Source organism: Vespula vulgaris, chromosome 23, assembly GCF_905475345.1.
Source record: "Vespula vulgaris chromosome 23, iyVesVulg1.1, whole genome shotgun sequence".
NCBI lineage: Eukaryota > Metazoa > Arthropoda > Insecta > Hymenoptera > Vespidae > Vespula > Vespula vulgaris.
The window spans coordinates 455,780-475,039 of record NC_066608.1 but is presented as its reverse complement, the minus strand read 5'-3'; the positions used below and the strand labels follow the sequence as shown (position 1 = coordinate 475,039).

General features: G+C 27.9%; 3 protein-coding genes across 12 annotated transcripts; 2 read left to right on the top strand and 1 right to left on the bottom strand.

Annotated features, from left to right (window-relative positions):
- The first annotated feature begins 265 nt into the window (after positions 1-265).
- On the top strand, positions 266-2,315 carry LOC127071873 (mitochondrial import inner membrane translocase subunit Tim23). Of its 3 annotated transcripts, none has more exons than XM_051011652.1 (5): positions 266-433; positions 902-1,151; positions 1,316-1,485; positions 1,567-1,689; positions 2,154-2,315. In XM_051011652.1, exons 1-4 carry the CDS (start codon positions 367-369, stop codon positions 1,683-1,685), a joined length of 606 nt encoding a protein of 201 aa, XP_050867609.1. In that variant the 5' UTR covers positions 266-366; the 3' UTR covers positions 1,686-1,689; positions 2,154-2,315. The 3 variants fall into 3 exon arrangements, with proteins under 3 accessions (XP_050867609.1, XP_050867610.1, XP_050867608.1); XM_051011653.1 differs by having other exon boundaries at positions 1,567-1,657; positions 2,154-2,313; XM_051011651.1 differs by lacking the exon at positions 2,154-2,315 and having other exon boundaries at positions 1,567-1,793.
- A 313-nt stretch (positions 2,316-2,628) lies between these two features.
- LOC127071872 (uncharacterized) lies at positions 2,629-5,581 on the top strand. 3 transcript variants are annotated; one of them, XM_051011649.1, is made up of 5 exons: positions 2,629-2,940; positions 3,062-3,345; positions 4,160-4,646; positions 4,947-5,154; positions 5,262-5,581. In XM_051011649.1, the coding sequence occupies exons 3-5, from the start codon at positions 4,315-4,317 to the stop codon at positions 5,490-5,492; spliced, it is 771 nt and encodes a 256-aa protein (XP_050867606.1). In that variant the 5' UTR covers positions 2,629-2,940; positions 3,062-3,345; positions 4,160-4,314; the 3' UTR covers positions 5,493-5,581. The 3 variants fall into 3 exon arrangements, with proteins under 3 accessions (XP_050867606.1, XP_050867604.1, XP_050867605.1); XM_051011647.1 differs by having other exon boundaries at positions 3,062-3,484; XM_051011648.1 differs by lacking the exon at positions 3,062-3,345.
- Positions 5,582-8,575: 2,994 nt separating this feature from the next.
- On the bottom strand, positions 8,576-19,181 carry LOC127071868 (BMP-2-inducible protein kinase). Of its 6 annotated transcripts, XM_051011642.1 has the most exons (14): positions 18,790-19,181; positions 17,827-17,942; positions 17,536-17,669; positions 17,333-17,444; positions 17,060-17,263; positions 16,879-16,982; positions 16,671-16,803; positions 16,356-16,569; positions 15,957-16,274; positions 15,528-15,876; positions 15,166-15,325; positions 14,589-14,838; positions 14,384-14,431; positions 8,576-10,780 (listed from the first exon to the last, which is right to left on the bottom strand). In XM_051011642.1, exons 1-14 carry the CDS (start codon positions 18,902-18,904, stop codon positions 8,790-8,792), a joined length of 4,248 nt encoding a protein of 1,415 aa, XP_050867599.1. In that variant the 5' UTR covers positions 18,905-19,181; the 3' UTR covers positions 8,576-8,789. The 6 variants fall into 6 exon arrangements, with proteins under 6 accessions (XP_050867599.1, XP_050867595.1, XP_050867597.1 ...); XM_051011638.1 differs by having other exon boundaries at positions 15,175-15,325; positions 15,957-16,569; XM_051011640.1 differs by having other exon boundaries at positions 15,175-15,304; positions 15,957-16,569.
- Positions 19,182-19,260: the final 79 nt, after the last annotated feature.

The following is a 19,260-nucleotide window of genomic DNA, read 5'->3' as shown; positions in this document are numbered from 1 at the left end:
ACAAAATAATTTTTTATAATAAATGTGGACTGTATCATGATTTTGATTTAGCGCATGACTATTGATATATGATTACTTTGACATTTCAAAATAATGCTAATATCGAATAAAATAAACATTCTATTATTTACATTCTTATAATTTGACTTTATCACTTATGATTAATTCTTTTTCTAAATATCTTTCACCATTCAAGTAAATTATTCTATATGCATTATACTTATCGGTCGATAACTTGTTTTCGGATATAATGGTTTTGCTTTTAGTTCTGCGAGTCTCCCTTCTAAAACTACTGCTGTAATTTATGGATATTAATTCTTACAAATAAATTCTGGAGGAGGGTATATTGCATACGATTTTTTGAAAATGATTGATTTTCGCGATGATAATGCAAAAACTACCAATCGAAAAATTGACAATAAATATATACCACGTAAGTATGCGAGGAATAATATTTTTTTTGTAAAAGAAGCACTTTATACTTTTGTTATCAACTAAATCTAGATATACATGCAGCGTGCTTGTTTGGTTATTTTATTAATATTTGATACAAAAATAAATTAAAAATTGCACAGAAAAAACATTACTTATTACCATTCTTTCAAAAATAATTGCAGAACATGATTTGTAATAATATGCAATATTTTATGAATATTATCTACATAAAAAAACAATTCTTCTTATGGAAAGAAATTATTAAAGATTTATGTAAAACTATATAAGAAATGTATCTAAGAAATGGAATTATTTTGTAATTATTAATTTAGTATTTATTCATCTATTATATTCTTTAATCTATTATATTATTTATCTTTTATTTTGTATTTAATTAAATAAACTTTATAGAAGTAATAAAAAAATTAATTTGCTTGTTACAAAACTTATCCATTTTACTTTTTAGTTACTTCTCAAGAGGGATTAGCACCACTTAGTCCATATTTAAATTTTGATCCATCATACCTTCCTCCACGCGAGCCACAATATATATTTCCAGAAGGAGCTGTAAAACAACGAGGACGTTTTGAATTAGCTTTTAGTCAAATAGGTGCTGCTTGTATAATAGGAGCAGGTATTGGTGGTACCACTGGTTTATATAGAGGGATTAAAGCAACAGCTCTAGCTGGACAAACCGGTAAACTTAGAAGAACACAGTATGTACTTGTTTCGCTTTTTCTGTTTTTGCTTTTTTGTTACTATTCCATTAATTATATTTGTAAATATTTTCAATATATTTGGATATAGTTTAGATAGAACAAATATATAAATACAAATGCAAGATATATAAAGAAATTCTATCTCTTCATTCGTTAAACAGGTTGATTAATCATGTTATGAAAAGTGGATCAGCTCTAGCAAATACACTCGGAGTAATTACAGTGATGTATAGTGGTTTCGGTGTTCTTTTATCTTGGGCAAGAAGTACTGATGATTCCTGGAATACATTAACAGCAGCAACCGCGACTGGCATGTTATTCAAATCTACAAGTGTGTACATCCTGCTATAATTGTCTTATTAATCTATAAGAATTAATATTACATAATCTTTTTTATGTCATTATATTATAGGTGGTTTAAGGAAATGTGCTTTAAGTGGCTGCATTGGACTAGGAATAGCATCGTTATATTGCTTATGGAATAACAGGAATTCATTTTCACAGTTAAGATATGGTGTTAATCCGGCATAAGATTGTGTGTATACTTGCAGAAAGCCCTTTAGTCAAATTTTGTCTGCCCTGAATGTTTCTGACCATGCCCTATTGATATTTAATAAAAATTAAAGATTTCAACGTCAATCAATCAATTTTAAGATACATAGAAAGTGATATATATTCGTCAATTTTTATTTATATTGAATTCTTTTATATGCTAGTATAAAACTAATAGTTTTATATATAATAATTAGTTCACATAGTTGAATAACACATTAACTATTTCAAAGAATCATTATCTAAATTTATAATCTTTCAGGGTATGAATGAATACTATATTATACTAATATAAAAATTATATGATTATTTAAAATTATAAAATTCATATTCTCCAAAATAATTAATCATGATAAAATATACACTAATATATACGATGAAAGACAGATACAGTCTATATTAGTTTATCGATAAAGGCTCCTAAGAGACATTTTATTTTTTTTGCAGATTGAAATGACGATTCGGGTTTCGCAACCACTAGAAAATTCGTAATAAATTCTATCTTTGTGTCCTATAAATAGGAAATCTGGTCAGAACGCCTGCATAAAAAAGAAATTATTATGAATGAGAGATGCATGCAATTTATAAGAAAACAAATTGTATGATGTATGTATATACATACATACATATATATATATATAGAATGTGTATGTATATGTATATATATTTATTATTACATCAATTAGTAGATAGTAATTTATTTTTATTTGTGCGTTGCCTTATACCTATTTATCATGAGTACAAAGAATCACCCACACTTATTACTGCCTAAATAAAAAATTTTCTCGATAAAGCAATAACAAAATAATGTCATTTTCATAAGCCCTACAATATTGAACTTCATATTCAAATTTAATTCATTTTTTATTTGAAATCTTTAAAGAATTTTGAAGATGAATGTGTACTTGTTATTTTATTGTTATAGATCTATTTGTTTTTAGGATGCATTAATTTTTTTGATTTACTTTTAGTTTTATAGAAAACTGGATATATATAGGCTATAGTATAGGTAAGCATCACAGGTATTGCTATATAATCTTATCTATGCTTATCTCAAAATATTACAGAGTGATATAGAATAAAGGTTTCACTCATCCGGATAATCAGAAAATATCTCATATCCAACTAATTTGGTTTATTCTCATAATTTAAAATCTTCTTTAAATATGATTGACTATTTTGTGTTAATAAAGTGAGAAGTTTCAGAAGAATGGTAGAAAGTAATAGTGAGAAGGTAATGTATTCATATATAAAGTAAAAAAGAATTTACAATTTAATTTCCTTTATGACAAATCATAAGAATTGTTGCGTATGATCAATAAGAATATTTTCTTTTTTGATAACACTTTCAATAGATTGTAAGATCTGGTGTCTTTAAGTTAAAGTGAGAAATAATCGATTGTAGACTGCATACGTCGTATGCAACTACGCATGAGTATGATTTAAGAACGTCAAAACGCAAAGATCAAATATTTGAGCTTCAATCTTTCGACGACCTTTCCCGCCGCGGAGAAAAACCAGTAGGGACGAAGATTTACGCATACGTAGCTTATTTCAACAAGAAATACATGAGATATATGCATGCAAGTACTCATATATATACGTGCTTTACCGATTCGATGATACAGCCGACGAAATGGTATCTGATTAGTTTACGTTCCGATATTTTTAATCCTTTACGCAGTCTTGCAGTCTACGCTTCTATTTGCTATTTTTCAAGATTATTTATTATCGGTCGAACGGAAATATCTTTGTGTGCGCGAATATGTATTAGAAAGGTGAATATATTAAAATATTCATTATTTTCTTACTACATGTATTTTCTCGAGTGTCAACGAATTTGCTAATTATATGTGATGTTTTTTATACAAGAAGTTAGACAGAAATTAATCATATATTCTATTAATCAATCATCGTTTTCTAAATATTCTGTCTTTCGTTCTTCAAACTTCAGTTTTGAAACATGCAAAAGTTTACAGTTTCCATAAACGAAGATGGATATATAATGTATTCTGAAAATAGATCTGTCGATAGTACAACGATGATCGGAAAGATAGTTACTTTTAAAATATTTATTCGTTCGAACACGGTTCTTACATCGTACAGTGAAAATCTGCTTAAAAGTTGCTCAACTCTCCTATTTAATGCAGTGATTTATAACGCGTATTGTGCATTATCATTTAATTGTTAGATCAATCAAAGGATAAATCGGTATTCATTGAAGTTTGTTTAAATAAATTACGTAGTTCCGAAAGGTAACAGATGACTTTAAATAAAGGCGCGAAATAAAAAGAAATTTGAAAAATCATAATATAATTTTATAGAATGTATTAATACAGATTATTTTCAAATGTGTGGATATGTAAAGACAGATGTTTAATGATATACTTTTTTCAAACAAATATTAAATTTAAGATTAGTATTAATCAATTTCTTTGAATTTTTCTTTGCAGATTATACGTGGGTTTCTCATCTTCGAAAGGACACGTTAAACAAGTCGAATAAAACGTGATTTTTTCGATATGCCAAAAACTAATGAATAATGTATGATTTTGGATATTATCTATCGTAGAAGTAAAAAGTCATAATTGAAAACTGACTTACAATAATGAAGACCTCGCAAGCAGAAACTCTTCTCGCGATATTGTACAATGCATCGATGATTTTTTCGATTGTGTCTTTAACATCTCTCGCGATCATTTGGCAGCATTGGGAAATGACGTTAAATGTTTGCATTAGCGTTAATTGCGGTTGTATATTATATGGTATTAATACATTTAGCACGTTTATGGGTGGCGATATAAAATTATGCCATTTTGGTGTCTACGGACTCGTTCCTACTGTTGTAATCGGCTTGTGCCTTGGTGTATATCATATTTACAGATGCTGCATTAATCGTGGTCTTGATGAACCCAGGACAATAAATTATAGTAATAACAGGTATAACAATTTATTATTGTAATTTAATTAACTTTATTTTTATTTAAACACGAATATCTTTATTAGTTTTTACTTGAAAAAGTATTTGTATAAATTCTACGTCATATTTTTTTACTATTTCCTTTCTGCGCTTGCACAGAGCAATATGTACTTCCTGTTTTCAAATTTGAAAATGAGACCAAATCAAATTCGAAATTAATAACGTTACAGATGCTTTATGTTTTACTAAAGAATATTAGTTAATTACATTTTTTGCAGAGTCTTAAAAATGTTTTATTATGTTAAATATAAATTTTGTAGAACTACTATCAATGGGCAAGTTGTCGTAATTGGCCCTAAAAGGAGAGCTCCATTTAAACAATGGATGTCGTCAGCATTTTGCGCTGCTCTGATTGGTTGTCTATCGCTTGCACACGCAGTTGTTATGACGGACGGATTTTATAAAACTTGTGAACAATATAAAAGAGGTCTGGTTCAACTTTTGGGTTCCAGAGGACGTGAAGCTCATGTGGGATTTATTTTTAATTTTTTTTATATTTTAATGAGTCTAGCATATCATTTGTGATAATATTTTGTTGAACTTTAAAAAAAAAATAAATCTATATTTTATTCTAGGTAATTCGATATAGACTCGCTTGTGCTGCAATTTTTGACTACATGGATTATCTTCAACCGGATGTTAATAATTTTAGGCGGGGAGAGGAGCTAAATACAGGTTTTGCATTACAACTCGCAATCGTTTGTACATGGCTTAATTTTGTTACATGGGTCATTATATGTCTTCTCTGTTTTACCATGGCTAAAAAAAAACTCAATACTTTAGGAGAACACTTTTGTTGTTGCTGAATTAATTTTCTTATTCAAGTATCATCTTTTAATATCAATTTACAAAATCAATTTGATTTGCGATAAATAAATAATTCGCTTTGCTAGTCCTTATTAAAATTCATTATCATTCCATCATATAGACATAATATATTAATACAAATATAAAAGATATTAATTATAATACAATTTATTTCAATGCTCTGTATTTTTATACATATAGTGAAAATGTTATTAATACATTACTTATGTACATGTAACATCTATTCATTTACGAAAAATATCATTATAATTTGAGTATACCTGATAAATGAAATTAATTTAAAAAAATTGAATTTAGTTTAGCAATATTACAATCCTGAAATCTATAAAATCATATAACAGGAACAACAAGTATTATTTTTTGAAATTATATATTTCCATATATAAAATAAAAGTACTGCTTCATTAATGAAAAAAGGAGGAATGTATAGTTTTTATATTATTAACGAAAGCTGATTTCAACTTCGAATAATTTTTTTTTATGTTAGAAAAGACATTATTTTTTCTACATCATATTTTAATATCTTCTTAGCACCTATTGTTTACAATATATAAATACTGTAAAGAACGACGGGTTTTAAGGCCGACGAATACTAGACTATCTAGTATACAGAACAGCAGAAAATATAAATCCATGAAATGCACAAGAGCAATTTAGAGAACTTAGAGAATGAAATAACAGCTTAAAATTAAGAATGCTCAACAGTTTTTATCACTTGAGTTATTTATTTAAAATATCTAACGAGTATATACTTTTAATTGATTATTATAAACAATTTTTTCTATACGTCATATGATGCAGGTCTTTTCATATTATTATGCATTTCAGGGATTCTTTTTTACTGACAATCTTTTATATATTTATACAGATTTAAATTATTAATTTATATAGTATTCAAATTTATGTTCTCATATAAAGTAAAGTGATAAATACATTCGCGTATTTCATTTTTTTTCTTTTTCTGAGAACTACATTTAATAACAGTTTGTGTTGCAAAGGTTTCGCAGTAATGTATAGGAACTGAATTGAAAACAATTTTTGGACGTTAAATCTTACATTGTAGACATAAAATTGACTCCGTTTTTTTATTATATCAGTAATCTTAATCTATACAACAGCAAAAAGTACAAGCTTGAATGGCTATATAATAAATGAAGGCACCTAATTATATATGAGTTAATATCTACAAATATGTTGCATATATATGCATATGTGTGTGTGTGTGTATATACCAGTGCATAGAAATATTTGCTATAGACATTTCTATTATATTGTCTTCTTCTTTAAATAGTGAAGTAAATTTCATTCACAGACATAATATATATCAATATATAATCATTAAAGGCGCAGTATTAGCAATGAGGGGTGATATTCAAATAAATAAGCTAGCATTATAAGCTTTAATTTGTCTCTCTTCAGAAATCATAGTTTTTAAAAGCTCTACTTTATTAAAAACTTTAAATTATAAATATCAATTTGCAAATTTATTAGTAAAAAGCATACATACATATCATATGAAAATAGTAATAAAATCCAAATACTGTTGTTTCTTAACTAATTTTGTATCTTAAATATTGATATCACTAAGAATTATAATTTATTATGTTATATGAAGAACATGTACATGTATTGGTCTTTAAACAATTTATCTTTACAAAATGTGCAAATATAATTTGTGTTAGCAAGTAAATATTATATAGTATTAATGACATAAAAGTTATTTGCTTAATATTATCTAATTATTATTACTGACTGTTAAACAACAATTCAGTCTTACATAATAAGGCAATATTTTAGGCAAACCAATGAAGATAAATACAGTTTAAACATTTTTTCTAATATTTCTGTATTACACATTGCAGATCTTTAATTAGGACAATGTATAAATATCCTTAATGCTATTATCTGCGCCTTTATAGCTGTGAAATCTATAAGCAATGTTTTTCATACTTATTGAGAGGAATATTTTATTGCATAAATTCCTCTTGTGAACATATTGTTTATACAATGCATATTTTCATAATATTGACAAAATTTTATATTATAATTTTATTTGTGTATACATGTAACTAACATCCTTTTAGAAAAGTTTCCTAAAAAAGATGTATTATAAGAGCTAATCTTGCAAACTGTACTAATAGATATCTACAAATTTCCAAGTATAAATGTAGTGAAAATGCTTAGCTGCAAAAATAGATGCATAAGCTTCCTCTACCAAATTTTTTGTTTTTCTTTTTTTGGTATCGAGCTGCCAAGTTTAATAACTTGGTTTTGTCTAAAAACATCTTGGAAAGTATATATATTTTCATATAAATTAATATTATCACTTGCGTGATTACTTCCTTATTCCTATTTGCCTGTACAAATCTTCTAGAAATGCAAAAAGTAATTAAAAGATGACATTATATGGATTAATATTTTCCAATTTTCATAAGTCATCTTTACAGAACGCACCATTTGTCAGTCAGGCATAAATATATGTATATACTTGCATATGCCTTATCGTATACACATATGCAGCTACCTGCTGCTATCACATTAAATATTTCTTATTGATTTGTGAAAAAATATAAGACTTAAATAAAAAGATATATATATATATATATATATATATATATATATATATATAAAACCTTCGAGAAAAAATCCATACTAAATGTATTTATCAGTTATAATATTAATTAACTTTTCTTGACTTATATACTTCTTGGTATTTTCTGCCTTTATACATTATATTATGTTGCTGATTCTACCATTAAATTATTTTTAAGTATTAATAACTAAAAAGATCTATTTATTTTTAAAAAAATAGAAAATAAAATTTTTTATAATTTTATTTCAAGACTATTGAGTCCATATTATAGTTCTTAAATATCTCGAATCTGTCGAAAAAGCATCTTAATTTTTTCCACAAATCTGTATTCTTCATACTTATTATAAGTATCCATAACAATAACTTCTTTTTTATAAAATCATGAATAAATAAGTAAAGTTCATTTTTAAATGTCAAAATATCGCATATAAGATAATGAACATATATTGAATCAAATATATCATCATGTATAGTTTTTGTTTCCAGAACTTTAATCATTTTTGCTGCATTTTCAATTACATTGTGCAATTATATTCACAATGTAACAAATCATTATACTATTTCGAGATTATATTTTCTGTTAGAATACTAATGTTTAATTAAAATACAGAATCAAATGCATATATATCTTTTACTCATATTAGTAATAAATACCTTGGCTATTAGTCAGCTGTATTTCTTCTCAGGTAAACGGATTGCTTCGTCTTTTTAACGAACCAAATTTCTTTTCTGGTTCTCTTATTACCTCAAAAGGTGTTACTTTTGTTCTAACTTGTTTTTCATCATTGTCATCGCTAGGAAAATCTTCAAAACTCATATTACTGAAACCAGATGTTGCTGCAGATCCCTTTTTTATCTTCAAATTTTTTTTATGACCTGCAGATTTAACTTTATGAGATATTTTAGTAGGTAGAACATTAACAACATCACCATGATTTTCATTGATAAGATGGTATTTAGATTTATCGGATTTGGATTTATCCTTCTTATGCTTTGATGGATTATCTGTAACTAAAGGTTCTGGAGACATAGGAGAGATTAATTCTGATGTAATACTTAATTTTGAAATGCTATTTAATGCCTGAACTGCTATCATAGTAGTATGCTGCACTGTTGTATATGTTGGTAGTGTTGTTGGTATTATTGGAACAGCATTTGATGAATGTACATTACATGTTGACACAGTATTCAATGAATTCTTCACAAAGTTTGGAGACTGTGATAATGGTAGAGATGTTGGCCTTTGTTGTTCACTCATACGCAAATTTGCAAATTCTTCAAAAGGTACAGATCCAAAAAGATCTTTGGAAGACTCCATATTCAATGTCTCTGAATTACTAGTCACAGTACCAAGTTTAGAATTAGAAATAATTGGTGAATTGCCTGTACAATGATTATCTGGAGTTCTATAAGATTGCGAAGTAATATTAGCATAATTAGCATAAGAAGAGGGTGAATTTATAAATGCAGAGATTGGTTGATCATGTGTTTCAACATTTATATACTGTTGCATATTGTTGAAGGGATTTGTAAAACCACTTGGGCTGAAAGGCGAAGAACCAAATAGATCTTTTTCCATATCTTCCTTTTCATTAGTATTAGCACAAAGAAGAGCTGTAGTTGGTGATTGTTGAACTGAATGAGTAAAATTTACTACTTCATAATTGTTTTTACTCATATTTATATCTGTGAGATTTGTAGAAGGCAATACAGATAATAATTCAGCTTGAGTTTTATTTTCTACATTCCCTAAGAACTCTGATGTAACTGGAGAACTAGATATAGGTGTCACCAAATTTGAATTTTGAGGAGAGTTTGCAATACTGCTTTGTCCAAAATGTTTACGTCCGCTATCACGACTATCACTACTTTTTCTAGAGCTACTAGATCTTGGAAATGGTGCAAGTGCAAATACATCATCTTCTATTTTCCAAACACCATTATTTAATGACCTTAATTTATCATTTTCATCCGAGGAACTATTAGCATCTAATAGTAGAGGTTTTGATCCATACTGGAAACCAACAAATGGATCTCCATGAGATTGTTCTGGTTTAGATTCTGGATCTAATTCATCATCCAATAATAAAGGTTTTTCTCCATATTGATGTCCTACCACAGGATCTGAATCAATTGTTGGTAGGTGTTGAGTATGGTGATGTTTTTTTGGTTTTTTCATTCTATATTCCTCTTCATGCGTTGCAACAGATTCACATTCTGCATGATATGCTGAACTTCCACAAGTACGTACACTCTCTGAAATTGTCTCATCTATTTTCTTTTGTTCATCATCATTTTCTTGAATACACTCTTCATCATTTATTGCTTTCAAATCACTAGCAGAACCTATAGAATCATCAGATTCATATTCTACATTAGTATTATTTAAATCTTGATTCACTTTCTTCTTCCTACTGAGTACAGTTTTCACTCTTTTTTTCTTCTTTTTCACTCGTTCTAGGGCTACATCCTTATCACTATCACTTGATATTTCATCCGCATTAAAAGCTAATTTTTCATATTTTGAACGGTCTTCGATTGGAGCTCGGACAAAAGGTGGAGAAATGGGATTAGATTCGGTAAGCAATGATGCTTCATCATCCATTCCATCCTGTTTCACCCCTGAATTCCATTGTTTTAAAGGCACCCTAATATTATTATTTTGAATCCTTCCTGAAAAACAAAATATTACATTTTCTTTCAAATAAATTTTTAAATCATGTTTAGATATTTAAAAAGAGTAGTTATGTTTTAACTATCGTATAAATAACTTTCCTATAAGCATAGCTTTTTTTATAACTCAACTGAATCTTATACTTACCTATATACATTTTACACTATTATCTAATTCTAATATATTGTATTTTTATTTTATTCGGTTACACCTGAACTGTTATTATGTAATATGAATTTCTTTTTCATTTTGTTATACATATAATAATACATTTTTTTACAGTATCCTTAATTCCAAGAAATATATGTACAAGCTTATACAATACTAACATTAATTACTAAGTATACATTTACTGATAAAAAGATGTTAATTTTATGTAAGGAACTGTGATTTTATAACATATATACATTATAAAAAAAAGAATGAAAAGAAATATACTTAAAAAGTTTAAATGAAGGATATATCTGATTAGGTCTGCTGCAGACAATGTGTTGTGATAAAATGTAATGTGCTATCTTCTCTTTTATGATATAATTTATATCTAAATCTATTTAAGTTTACTGTTATCAGATATAAAGGAATAGTCATTAAGTAAATTTCAGGGAATTAAATTATATCCAAAACTATGTTAGTACCTCTACCATTGCGTCTGGAACAGTCCTAATCAGATTTTGGGGGTCAAGGGCTTGTATTAAAAACGCAGTAATACTTTGAATAAATATTTATATCTATTTTTCTAATAAAAATATATATGATACTTAAGTTAATTGATTGTCACTATTGAGTATTGGTTCCATATTGTCAATTAAACAAAGGATTGCTGCGTTTTATAGTAATGCTAATTGCAAAAAAGAATACTCCATATGCTAATGTATATATTTATTGCTGTAACATAATCACTTCTAATACAGCAGAAACAGAAATGTCCAAGATTGTCAACCCCTCATAGTGCTTTCATTTTATAGTATTATTTTAATTTATCGTTTTTATCATCGGAATGATAATAAATAGCATGCTGAATTTGCTGTATTAATAAACAGAATGAACCTTGCAACAATGCAATTAACTCACCATGTTAGGATATCCAAGATACCAGTAACATTAGAAACAACATGGAAGGCAGACAATGCAAGATAAAGACATTAAACTGCATAAATAATTAATAGAATTTTCAGAAATCAACCAAAAGTTTTGTGCCTCCCAAACTCATTAGGTTGTTCCAGACAGTGGACAGATAAATTTGATTTTGCAGAAATTCTGTTCACAGAAATAAGCACATATACAAGCTATCATTACCTTTAATTTATACTTTGAGTAGTTTAGAATACTTACACACTTACAGTTTAATGAAGATGCTTAGACTAAGTTATACATAACTTTTATATTCGTATATACACATATGTATACATACACACAGAGTATATGCATATACATAGGTATTTTAATACGGGAAGAATTAGTTCATTGTGATCTCCAGTATCTATTTATATCTACAATATTATCAGCATGCTTAGGAATAAATTATTCAAACAAGTGTATTCCATAAAAAACTATATAACTTCATTTCAAGCACTTTATTTATATTAAAGTAATTAATTATTTTATGACACAGTTCTGAATTGTACCTTTGAACCTTTTCTTCCCTCAATATGAACTCTATGTGATTACCATAATATATTTGGTAATCATGAACAATATGTGTGCACATATTCATATGAACAAGATATTATACTTTACCCTATAGCAATATATATCACATTATATGTATACATATTTGTAATAACAAAACAGTTTATGTATTTTATAATGTATAGCTAATATTTATATATGTATATATCGTTCCTTTTAATTTAATTTAGAAGAAAAAAAAAAAGATGAAAAAGAAAATGAAAATTCATATCATCTGGTATTTTAAATAGGAACAACTATTATAAAGTTAAAATTTCTATCTAAATTTCTATCACCTTATATATAAGTTCATAGCATTTGAACAATTATTGATAAACATTGTAACTTTGATAACATAGATAACATACTGCACCTAACATGAATCTAATATTCGATGTATTATGCATTTAATTCCTGAAAAACTTTCTATTCCTGTTAAAAATAAATATATTGTTGTATATGAAGATATTATAGTATCTTGTTTCATAAGCAAGCATAACAATAACTGAATAAAAATGATATCACAATATATTTTTTACAAATACTCTTATGCTTTATCAAACTGTCAAAAATTTAATATGGATATATATAGCAATATGTACTACATTTAATAAATCGCAAAAAAATTTTTTAATTATTTTTTAACAAATATATATATGAAAAATATGAATTGTCCATGAATTTTATACTAACATAGAAAACGCAGCACACGTATATATGCGTGTATATATATATGGATTACTAATAATCATTAGATAAGATAATTAATATTTAATACCTTTCCAAGCAACTACATAAATTCCATATATTTTCATAAGAATTACCTCCAATTAAGTACCCCATGTTTTAATTTGTCTCATGAATATTTTGAAGGTAACTATATGTGAATTCATTATATGTAAAGTCAAAACTTATTTTTCATAATTATATCTTATTATTTGTGGACTAGACTTCTTCATGAAACTCATATATAATCTTTTTACGTTTTCTGTATTTATAATTTTGACATTTCCAATTATATATGTATTTTTCTTTTTAAATTAACACTATTACCAAATCACTAGTTTTATTAAGTAATTACTAATTAATTTTCAAAGTTTACAGTTTATTCTTTGGTAATTCAAGTAAAATTAAAAAGTAATATTCTTAAAAACAAGTGTGAAAATAAAAGTAAATTTGTTTCTTATCAGACTTTATGTTTCAATACAACAATTAGAACGACCAATATTACAATTGTTTGATTTAATATGACTTACATGTCTATGTATATAAATCTATTGCCAAAATATAAAGAAATAAAAATATTTAAAATAAAAAAATAATTTTTTTTGGATAAAAATGAAATTTTAACATTGGTCGTCAACATTGTGAAATTGTGATATAAGTTTGATATATTGGAAAGCAAGAAAAGTAGTTATTTGTATGTTAAAATAGTTTTAAAAATTGTAATTACTCGCAAGTACACACTCATCCTTATTTTTGCAAAAGGTATTTGTTGCATCACAGTCGGTTTTAATTTTTATAAACGACAAAGAAATATTAATAATTAAAATGTATATAGAAAAAAGAAAACGTAGATAAAGTAAACAGTATTAATTTAAGAAACAATTAAATTAATATCTACTTTTCTATGCAGTTAAATTATATTTAGACAAATAGTTGTCCAATTTGAAAATAACTTTTGGTTCGTATCTTTTTCTTTTATAAAAAAAAAATCACATTTCCTTAATAACCAGTATGAAAAAGAACGTTATCATTAAGCGAAAACATTCAAGAAGCAGTATACAAATATCTCTAAGAGTTTAAGAAATAAGTTATAAAACAGAAATTAAATTACAAAGTCTGTGTGTGTGTGTGTGTCATATAAGTTATCACTAATAATTCTAGAGAGAAAAAAAAAGGTAAAGATATTAAAAAAGTATTTCATGCATTACCTCCAGCAACTGCTGCAGCTTTTGATCCAATTTTATTCTTCTTTCCTGCTAAAACAAAATTTCGATGTCAATGTATGTAAACATTTATAAAATTTAACATTGAGTTTGGTATATTACAAATATTGAATTACAAAAATTATATTTTACAAATTTTTTAAATATTTTAAGTTATAATCACTTTTTGAAAATGCAATCGCAGACTTACTTGGCAGAGTGAATGGTGCTGATTCAAATGGATCTTCAGGTAATTCAGAATAAGTCATAACGAGGCTCTCACGACTCTTTACGCAACTAATGCTGGTATTACTACCTCTTCGAATTTTATCGAATTCAGCGCCAAAAATATGATCTTCTGTTAATTGACCAAAAGGCTGCACATCTTCAAATGGATTCCAAGCAGCCATTTCAGTGTTCAATGATCTACCTTCTGATCCTATCAAACTTGAAAGCTCTCCCTGATAAAAATATATAAAGATGTTTTTTATTTGTGAATATGTATTTATATTTATTTCAGATTTATAGATTTAAATATCTCCTTCATTATTTTGATTTTCTTAACAGTGCACAAAGTAAATAAGGAATATATAATAAATTTAAAAAGCCAAAATGATGTCATATATTAAACAAATGAACACATAAAATAATTCCAATACTTTAAATTGTAAATGCTGAAGCAAAATAAAATTTTTACAAGATGTGCAAACATTTTAAAAAATAATATTGAAATAAATTTAAAAGAGTAAACATGGAACCAAATAAAACTGTGCGCTACATATACTTACAACACGTACATGTGAGGCACTCGTTCCTATACAAGGTTTTGTATCAATTGGTACTTCAGGAGATGTTATTTCTTCCGAGCGCAATTTGACTGAAACTTCGTACGGTGCTAAGAATTGGGTTGTCTCAGTTGCAAACGCTCTGTGAACATCGAAATGGCCGCTGTAATATAAATAAAACAGCTTTGACAGATGGGAAGTTGTGAAGCAACTATTGTAATCTTTAAACATTCCATGATAAAATTATGTAAAGAAAAAGTAGGAGTCAAATAAACAAATATTTTAAAATCCTGAATGTATTAGAAGCATTGTTATTTATGAGTATTAAATAAACGAAATTAGTAATGATATCAATATGAGCTTACTTATTGAAAGCACTAGTATCACTGACATTTCTTCTATGTCTCGATGAATTTGAAGTTGGACTATCAGGTGGTGATGTACTAGAACTTATACTTTGACTCAAACTTTCTGTTTTATTAACAGGTTTGGGCAAAACTGGTGGAGTTGTCGATGAACTTGTTCTATTAGGCCCAGTTTGAATATTTAATTTTGATGGTAATGTCATAGGCACGACTTTTGAAGATGAACTATTTGTAGAATTTGATAGCTTTTGCAAAACTTTAGTAGATCCAGGTTTAGGTGCAACAGGTGGTGGTATTTTCGTAGGAGGTGGCATTGTACGTGTATCATCCTTAAAAGGATCTGGATAACCTGTGAATGTATTAAATAGAAATGTTAATATTGATATCATCTAAGAAAGTTTAGTAATAAATTACTATAACTGAGATTACGTGATGGGGGAAATAATGCTTCCAAGTTTTCCTCATTTATATTTGTGGTTGATCTTTGTTCGTGTTGCCTCGAATCAAAATAATATGAATTTTTATCTTGAGCCGACACTGGACTTTGCCGAGTCATAGGAGAATGATTAATCATAGGACTCTGAGATTGACTATATTGTGCCTGCTTGCTTTGTGATTGTCCAAAAGAAACATTTTGATTTGGAGTACAAACATGTGGTGAAACTTGACCAAAAGACGACTGTGTGGATAGTTGCAGTGATTGTTGAGGATTCACTGGAAGTGTCTGAATATTTTGTACGTTTTGGCCTAAATAAGTTGAAGTTGTATTCATTGGTGTAATTTGTTGAAGAGTAATTCCAGCAGGATTTTGCTGTTGTATCTGACTACCTTGTCCTGATATTTGTCCTACTATTTGACCACTTAGATTTATAGGACCTGTGCTTACAGCTTGTCCTTTTGGTCTTTGCCTAGGAGTAACAGAGGTACCCTCTACAGTTGTAATGGGCGTAGGTTTAGGAGTTCTAACAGATGATGATCTCTTAATATTATCATTTTCCATTAAAGGACATGGCAAAGAATCTAACGTAGGCGTTGGAGTTTTCTGTAAAAGATAAAGTAAATATAACGTTAATACATAAAAAAATAATAAGTTATTATAAATAATATGAAAACTAGAAATATCTTTAGTGAAGTATAACTTACATGTAGATTTTGAACAGGACATTCTTTTCCTTGAATTTGGAAAGCAATCACTGAAACTTGATAAATATCAGGTCTAACATCTGGATCAGGTTCCAACATATATCGAATTAAACAATGGAGAGCTTTACTATATCTATAAAAACAAATTACATAATAATATTTCATAAATTATAAGAATTTTATACATTACATACATCACGTTACACACCTTGAATTATCTGGTATTGTAAAATTTCCAGACTGTATGGCAAGTGTACTTTCACCAAATGGTAAAGTAAAGAAACATAATTTATACAATAAACAACCTAGGGCCTAAAACAAAATACATAAGAAACAGAAGTTATTTTAAAACAAAAGAAAAGAAAAAACAATCAAAACCAATAATTTACCCATATATCTGCTTTTGTAGTTATAGGTTTCCCGCAATACATGTCAACCATTTCCGGTGCTCTATAACTCAAAGTTGTATATTTTTTAATTTCTTCTTCAACCACTGCAGCTCCTTGAATATTTGGATTGAGAACTTTTCCTGTTGCTGAACCAAAATCACAAAGAACATAATTCCCAGAATCAGCAAACAGTATGTTTTCAACCTATGAAAATATAAATATGAAAATTGTTATTTTTACAACTATTATTATATTTGATTATGAATAATTCACCTTTAGATCTCTGTGAATAATGGGTGTTTGACAATGATGTAGCCGAGATACAGCCTCACAAACATCACAAAAAATTTGAAGGATTTCTGATTCATTAAAACCAGTCTGCAATCTAGTATAAATTCATAATCCGGTTTGTGAAGGAATGTATAAATGATTTGTAGTAATTAATTTTTCTAAATTATTTACAACATCATATTTACCTATTATTCATCATTTGAAGAACTTGAGATTTACAATAAGGCATCAAAAGTAAAAGCTCGTGTACTCCTCCACCTGTATGTGTGATACTACTATCTACATATCCTATAATATTTTTATGTCCGCTCAGGTTGCTCTATAAGCACAAAATAAATATAAATAAGAAACTAAAATAGTTATAACGCTTTAAAAGCCATTTTTATAAAATGTATTCAAAGTTAAAAAATTTTATGAGTACTATAAAATAATAAGCACATTTCTTTCTTTCTTGTCACAGCAATCTTTTTACTTACAGCGATCTGTATTTCCCTCTTGCATACATTGAGATCATGTTCGTTATTCACGTACATACGTTTAAGTGCATATCGGCCGGTCGAAGCTTTGACCAAAAATACTATGGCAAATCCGCCTGTAAAGGTTATAAATATTTATTAGAATTTATGTAATGTATTTATGCAGTAACAACTTTGTAATACGGTGTGTCAAGTGAGCAGATTGGTATAAATTCTTCTTCAATTGTTTATACATTTTATGAAAATATAATATTCGTTAATATGAAAACATTAAATAAATGAATGTATATCGTACGTGTATGCGTGCGCATATTAAATGAATATATCATTATGAAAAAATGTATTATAATGACAACATTGAATTATATTACAATATAACTACAGTAGGTAATAAGTAATGTTAATATAATGTGATCTATTCATTTGTTACTCAATCAAAGAAATATCGTACATCTAAATTTGTACGATCTTTACTGACTTATCGCCGTGTACCTTATGCAATATATAAACATAGTACCGATGAAACATCGATCGCTCAATATCGCAAAATAAACGATTCATCTATTAAAAATCGATAAAATGTTATCTCAGAAAAGCCTCAAACAGGATTACATAGTTAAATATTTGAATTTGATCAAATTGGTTATTAAGTATTGTGAGAAAAGTTGTACACGATCTTTTATTGATGAACTCGGTCTTGAAATGATACGAATAATATATTTGTAAAGACGTAGAGAAAAATAATAGAAAGTAGATTATAATTTGTTGTAAAAACAAACAAAGTCGTGCAACAAAGACTAGATCATCGGATAAAGATCGGAAATATTCAAGTCAAAGGAAAAAACTGCGAACTGTAAAGCTTTCATTGAATAGAGGGAGGGGAGATAAGGTGAGGGGCGGGTAGAGGCGTATTTGGAAGGCAGAGAATCCAAGGCTGGTAGAAAGATACATATAGATATCTACCTTCCGCCAGGACTTCTTCGACGGTTACAGTGTATCGTCCAACTACGAACACCTTTCCTAAATAACTGTTGGGTTCCTTCGACGTGTTTTCGATCTTTGAAAAGAGCTTCTTCATATTGGCACACGTCGTTGGCCCTCCCAACACTGAGCTGACTTGACATAAGGCCTCGCGCTACTTTTTCACTTTTACCACCGTACGATATGCCGATCCTCGAACTGATCTTCTCTCACCCTTCGCGTTGAAATCTTGCTCCTTTTTACTTATCTTTTCCACGATTATAAACGCTATTCAACCATCGAAAATCTTTATCTTGCACGACGAACTTAACCAAGCGAAATCGTCTTGATCATGATAACAGGCTAACGTATTTTCAGCTAGCCGACATATTCAGGCTGTACGCACTGCGTCTGCGCTTTTCCGTAGATACTATCTCGGAGGAAACATATGTGCATAACTTCCGGTCAAACGTC

Bases quoted from the DNA above. Each gene is read 5' to 3' on its own strand.
- LOC127071868 (XM_051011636.1), bottom strand. From the start codon at position 18,904: ATGAAGAAGCTCTTTTCAAAGATCGAAAACACGTCGAAGGAACCCAAC. The intron at 15,877-15,956 runs GTAATCTCAGTT...ATACATTCACAG, and splicing joins AGCATTATTTCCCCCATCAC to GTTATCCAGATCCTTTTAAG. The intron at 15,326-15,527 runs GTAAGCTCATAT...TTTATATTACAG, and splicing joins GATACTAGTGCTTTCAATAA to CGGCCATTTCGATGTTCACA.
- LOC127071873 (XM_051011652.1), top strand. From the start codon at position 367: ATGATTGATTTTCGCGATGATAATGCAAAAACTACCAATCGAAAAATT. The intron at 434-901 runs GTAAGTATGCGA...TTTACTTTTTAG, and splicing joins TGACAATAAATATATACCAC to TTACTTCTCAAGAGGGATTA. The intron at 1,152-1,315 runs GTATGTACTTGT...TTCGTTAAACAG, and splicing joins GGTAAACTTAGAAGAACACA to GTTGATTAATCATGTTATGA.
- LOC127071872 (XM_051011648.1), top strand. From the start codon at position 4,315: ATGAAGACCTCGCAAGCAGAAACTCTTCTCGCGATATTGTACAATGCA. The intron at 4,647-4,946 runs GTATAACAATTT...TAAATTTTGTAG, and splicing joins ATAAATTATAGTAATAACAG to AACTACTATCAATGGGCAAG. The intron at 5,155-5,261 runs GTGGGATTTATT...ATTTTATTCTAG, and splicing joins CCAGAGGACGTGAAGCTCAT to GTAATTCGATATAGACTCGC.